The sequence below is a fragment of the Eurypyga helias genome, unplaced genomic scaffold, assembly GCF_000690775.1.
Source record: "Eurypyga helias isolate BGI_N326 unplaced genomic scaffold, ASM69077v1 scaffold20046, whole genome shotgun sequence".
In the NCBI taxonomy this organism is placed as follows: domain Eukaryota; kingdom Metazoa; phylum Chordata; class Aves; order Eurypygiformes; family Eurypygidae; genus Eurypyga; species Eurypyga helias.
Genome location: NW_010257446.1, coordinates 696 through 6,441, shown reverse-complemented (window position 1 = coordinate 6,441; position 5,746 = coordinate 696). Strand labels below are relative to the sequence as shown.

General features: G+C 60.4%; 1 protein-coding gene across 1 annotated transcript in view; it reads left to right on the top strand.

The window, feature by feature from the left end:
• The window catches only part of FOXP4 (forkhead box P4), a gene marked incomplete at its 3' end in the record, with an annotated part of 22,781 nt that overhangs the window by 16,744 nt on the left and 291 nt on the right, over positions 1-5,746 (top strand). Inside the window, exons 5-10 of the mRNA XM_010154025.1 lie at positions 7-158; positions 424-528; positions 2,877-2,964; positions 4,806-4,889; positions 5,343-5,544; positions 5,646-5,722. Of these exons, the coding sequence (XP_010152327.1) occupies positions 7-158; positions 424-528; positions 2,877-2,964; positions 4,806-4,889; positions 5,343-5,544; positions 5,646-5,722 (708 nt within the window). The remainder of the gene's footprint in view (positions 1-6; positions 159-423; positions 529-2,876; positions 2,965-4,805; positions 4,890-5,342; positions 5,545-5,645; positions 5,723-5,746) is intronic.

The window sequence follows — 5,746 nt, the reverse complement described above, 5'->3', positions numbered from 1 at the left end:
GCCCAGCCCGTCGAGGACAGCATTAAGCAAGAAGGTCTCGACCTCACCACCAACACCTCCAACTCTACCTCGTTTTCGGCCGCCAAGGTCTCGCCTCCCATTTCCCATCACCCTCTGCCCAATGGACAGAGCACCATGCACACGCCGAGAAGGGACAGGTAGAGCCGGGTCGGGGCCTGGCACTTCATGTTTTTACCCTTGGAGAGGTGGAAGGGGCTGGGTTCTGTCACCCATGGGGCTGGGAGGGCTTGGGGGGTTCTGCCTACCCTATAAACAAGTCCTGTCACTGTTTTGCTGTGCCCGTGGAGGGCAGGAAGTCATCACTGCGGCATCTTCTGTGGGTCCCCGAGGGCTGACCCCATGCGTGGGAATGCTGGAGCATCCCGGTTGCCCCATCTGACAGTCCCTTTCCATCTTTTACAGCTCTTCCCACGAAGAGACCCCCAGCTCCCACCCGCTCTACGGTCACGGAGAGTGCAAGTGGCCCGGCTGCGAAACCCTCTGTGAGGACTTGGGACAGTTTGTCAAGTAAGTGCTCCCCTTTTTAGGGGGGGTTTTCCTAGAGGAGGGGAGAGCTCGCACTCTTGGACCGGGACAGCACAGTGCTGTCGGAGGGGGACACCCCGGAAATGGGTCTGGACACCCCAAAGTCTGTCAACCCAGTGCTGGGGGGGGGGACCGTGCAAAAGGAGAAAACACAGGAGGTTGCTACTAGAGGAGCAGACCCCCAGTGCAGCGGGCAGGAGCGGGCAGCAGGCAGGGGGAGTTTGCAGCTCCCCTCCTGGGGGGCGAGAGGAGGGGAGGAAGCAGATGGCGGCACGGCAGCCTGCTGACACTGCTTGTGGGCTCCGGCGCTGACTGATTAACTCTGCTGTCGAAGAGCCCTCTGCTAGCGTCAGGGTCAAACAAATTGTTTTCACGCTTCGTCAGAGGTTTACTTAATTAGTTCATTTGCAATTAGATCTCTTTGTAGCCGGGATTTTTAGCAAAGACATCAGAAGGAACTGACGGGCTTGCTTGCCTCTTCCCCCCCCGCCTCTCCGGCTGTCTGCTCGGCGGCCGAGATGCACCGACGCGCACTTAGCTCTCCATCGGCGAGATTTTGGGTTTTTACGGACCGATCCCATCCGTTACCATGTGCTTGGGACTGGCTCCAGCGGGAGCATCCCTTGTTCCCAGGGAAGGAGCTGGGCAAAGGCCTTGCAGAGGAGGAAGAGAGGTATGAAGGCAACCTGGGGAGAGCGGGGAGCGTTGCCTGGTAGTGACTGAGGGAGTGAATGAGTCAGGCTCCTACATCCTCTTTCCTCTGCCTCTGACTCACGGGGTGAACCCAGATAAGGCATCTCCTCCTGCCTCTCTGGGCATGTTTACATGGCACGGGAAGATGAGCAAGAGTCAGTTTCAAAGCTGGAGCTGGGGTTGGCGGGGGATGGCCAGGGCTGGGTTGCAGTGCCCGGTGAGCTGTGCTGTGCCGACTGGGGCTGTAGGGTTCCCGACAGCACTAGTGAAGTGTTTCTGCCCTCTCCCTGTCAACCTGAGCATGTGTCAGGGTGTGGGACAGACGGACAGATGGCAAACTTCAGCTCCCAAAGGCTGAGCCCAGCTCCAGCATGGACCTTGCTTTGAGTCCGGGCACCTCTTGACCATCATCTCCATGGAGCAGCTGGAAAGCCTCAGCGTTGGGGTGGAACAGCACATCCTTTGAGCATTGGTTTATAAAACCTGTGAGGTCGGTGGGCGACAGCTCCATTCCCACTCAGCACAGCCTGGGCTCTCTCTTTTGCCCTGGAGAAAAGGACGTGCCCACGGTCTGCCGTGCAGGGAGAGGAGCAGGCAGCCTGGTCCAGCGCAGCAGGGCTGGGACACCGGCGGGGTTTGCTCGCACACAGCTTGGCAGCTGTTCCCACTTACCCAACCTGTTTTCACAAGTTGGGGCTGGAAGTCTCTTGCAAACAGCCGGGTGAGATCCGTTTTCCATATCCGGGCTGAGGGTAGATACTCCTGAGGGCACCTTCTCCTGGGATGTCTCAGCGGAAATAGCTCCGTTTTGATCCTGGAGAACATTGGCCCATGGCCCTGGGACGCCTGCGTGTTTCCCAGTGCTGGATGCCACCTTTCGGGGAGTTTTGGGCTGGCCCTGGCGCAGTTTGCCCAGCCGCACCGCATCCCTCTTCCAACCTGTCCCGCTCCTCTGGTGAGGACCCCCCTGGGTTTGCATCCACCCCAGCAAGGACATCACCCATCTTCGGGGCTGGGTGCATCCCCAGGCTGCTGCTTTGCTGGGTTTAGGGGGTGCGGATCCCCACAAGGCACTGCTGGATGTCCCTGGCTCTGCAGCAAGTGTCGTCCTCGTCACTCCCCTCTGCCCGGAGCCTTCCACCTTCCCGAGAAGGAGGGCGGGCGGCGAGGACTGAAGGTCCTTGTGCTTTATAAACATGAAGTGCCTTACAAACACCAGGCAGGAAAGCAGTCGGATGAGGAGCACTCTGGAAAAGTCACCTTCTGCCTTCGGGGGTTTCCTCGGAGGGTGTAAGTAAACCTCCATAATGCTGCCTTTGTCCTGGAAACCTGCTCCTCCGGTCCTCCTGCCTGCGCCTGCCAGCAGCCCTTCTCAAGGACTTTCCATCAACCAGTGGCTGCCCCGGTCAGGGCTGGTGGTCTACAGCCACCCTCCAGCCCAGTTTGGGGAGGAGGCGCAGCCCAGTTTGCTTGGCCACCTTCATGCCTCAGTTTCCCTTCTGCTCGTCACGCTTCGGGCAGCAGCGGCGGAGCATCCCGGGCGTTGCTGCGGTACAGGCGGGTTACAGGTCAGGGCTGATCCCAGGGGCTGCATTTTGAGCACGTCCAGGCATAAACTCCCGTGTTCTTCTCCCCAGACACCTCAACACAGAACATGCACTTGACGACCGAAGCACGGCCCAGTGTCGAGTCCAGATGCAAGTGGTACAGCAGCTGGAAATACAGGTGGGTACTGCCCCAGCCGCAAAGGATGCGGGTTGGAAAAGGCATCTCCTTCCCAAACTCTGTGTGTGCTGTGTCTTGGCTGCTGTCTGCAGGAGTGGGGTAGCACGGTTGGGGGCCACTAGTGAGATAACCAGCTGCCCAATGCCATGGGGGCTGAAGAGCTGAGGGACCCTTAGGCTGGTTCTCCCTCTGATACCAGCACCCCTGCACAATAGTGATGGGGCTGGAGGAAGGAACAAGCCACCCCTCCTGCTCAAAGCATCCCCGTGGGTACAAGGAGATGCCACAGACCTGGAAGCCACGTGTCACCCTCGTGCCACTGCAGCAAGAGCCACGGGGCTGCTGAGCTCTTTGGAAACCAGGCCACTTATTTTGGTGACGGAGTGTGGTCTTTGGAGCCCAATTTCGGTGTGCTGGTTTTGGAAAATCGGTTCTTTAAATAGTGCCTTTCCCAGCAACTCCGACTCCCTGACGTGCCGTGTGTAATTCGGTTAATAGAGTAGGGAGGGGGGGAAATGGGAGGAAACGGAAGGTGGAGGAGGGTGGGACGGGGCAGGGGGCTGCGTCAGGGGGTCGCTCACCAAGCCTGGTGTCTGGGTAGCTGTTGGGTCGGGGGCTGGCAGGAGCTCAAAGCGGTTTGTGCCCATCACAGGGCATGGCCGCGGGTGTCATCATGGGGTGGGTCTCATCACAGGGGATGCCAGCCCTGGGGACAGCGGGCCGTAGTGTGCAGCAGCCTCTGTCCGGAGTCACGGTGACAGGGGCTGTGGGGTGGGGGATGCAGCAAAACCTTCCCGGGTGGGGAGGCAGAGCCCTGCAATCGCATCCCGCTCCCCAGCCCTCGCTAAAGCGGGAGGTTAAAAGCAATTACTGGGGCTTAAAGAGGGGAGGGAAAGGAAGGGAAAAAAGGGAGGGGGGAAAAATAAAAAAGGCTGAAGGGTGAGCAGAAAGCTGTGTGTGCAGAGGAGAACCTGCCACCGGAGCTACCAATTATAAAGTTTTCAGCGTGGAGCTCCCGCTGTGCCGGCGGAGAGCGTCTGCATCACGAGGGGAAACCTGTCAGCTCTAATGAGCACCACGACAGCACGCAAGCATCCGAGCTGCTCCAAACTTGCAGCAAACTCCGCTCCTGCTTCTGCCTTTAACTCCTTCCTCACCCGGCTCCCAGCTCCAGCACCTTCCCAGGAAGAGGGCTTGGCTGGGGGGGAGGAGCCGAACACAGGGGAGCCCCAAGCTTGAGGGGTCGCGGTGGAAAGGGAAGGTGACGGGAAGAGAGCGGGTGTCAGATCCCATCGCCTCCGCCGGGCTCAAAATCACTCCTGGTGCCACAGTGAATATTTCACCCTTCTCCGCACTCCGGGGAGTAAACAGGCGGGAGCGTGCAATTAAAGCGATGTTGCGCGTCCGGATGGATGGATGGACGGACGGAGGGATGGGTAGATGGACAGGGAGTGAGAGGCAGCAGAGGCTGGAGGAAGGCGCAGGGGACAGGGGACTGGGGCGTGGGGACTAGAGCACCCGGGAAGGAGAGCGAGGGCTGCGGTGGGTGGGCAGGATGTGTGAAATGACTGTTTCATCGCGGGATTTTCATTCGACTGCACACACAGAGCTGGAGCAGCAGCAGCCCCTGTGCCCCCTGTGATGGGTGCTGCAGCCCCCCACAGAGCCACGGTCCCGCTGGGGGATCAGGCAAGGGGTGGCTCCTGCGGGGATGCTGGAGGAGGCTGCCTGCCCGCAGGCAGGGCTGGGGGCTGGGTGGGCAGCTCCTCTGGGCCCTGGGCGCCTCCACGGTGTCTGCCAGCGCTGCCTGACCGTCTCCCTTCTGCTACTTGCCTCTGCAGCTGGCAAAGGAGAGCGAGCGTCTCCAAGCAATGATGGCCCATCTTCACATGAGACCTTCAGAGCCAAAGCCTTTCAGCCAACCTGTAAGCGTGCGTGCCCCTCCTGCACTTGTACATCCCCGCAGCTGCCCCCTCTCCTCCTCCTTACCCTCTCCGCTGGCTGCCCTGCCCTGCACGTGGTCACTGCAGCCCGGGAGGATGGGCTTCCCAGGATGGACATGCCCTGACTCTGCTCCAGGACGTGTAGCCTGGTCCCTTGTGCCCGGTACGAGGCATCAGGCAGGAGTGAAACAGCCTGTGTCAGCTTAGACAAGTAATGGGAGCATCCCCATCCTGTGGGAGCATCCCCATCCCGTGGATGTACCCCGTCCACGGGTTGCATCTCATCCCTGCCAAGCCCAGCAAAGTCCCCCCTTTCTGTGCCATCAGCCAGTTCAGGCCCCACCCAGCTCCCGGTGTGCCGGGGGCTCTCCCACCCTCTCGCCTTCCCCATGCCAGTGCCCAACTGCCCGCCCTCCCTCCTGCCTGTCCGTGCAGCTGAACCTGGTCTCCAGTGCCACCCTCTCCAAGAGCACTTCCGACACGTTCCCCGACGGCTTACCTCATCCCCCCACCTCCGCCACGGCACCCATCACCCCCCTGCGGCAGGGCCCCTCCGTCATCAGCTCTTCCACTTTACACAACGTGGGGCCCATCCGCAGGAGAAACTCGGAGAAGTTCTGCACCCCGATATCTTCAGGTGAGCTCTGGGATGGGGCTCAGCACCCTCCACCATGTGGAACTCGGGTCCCAAAGCTGGTCCCTTCACTCCCTACTTCCCGTTTCTTCTCCCTCCTCCAGAACTTGCACAGAATCACGAGTTTTACAAAAACGCGGACGTCCGGCCGCCCTTCACGTACGCCTCGCTCATCCGGCAGGTGAGTGGCTCCCCGCGCTCTGGA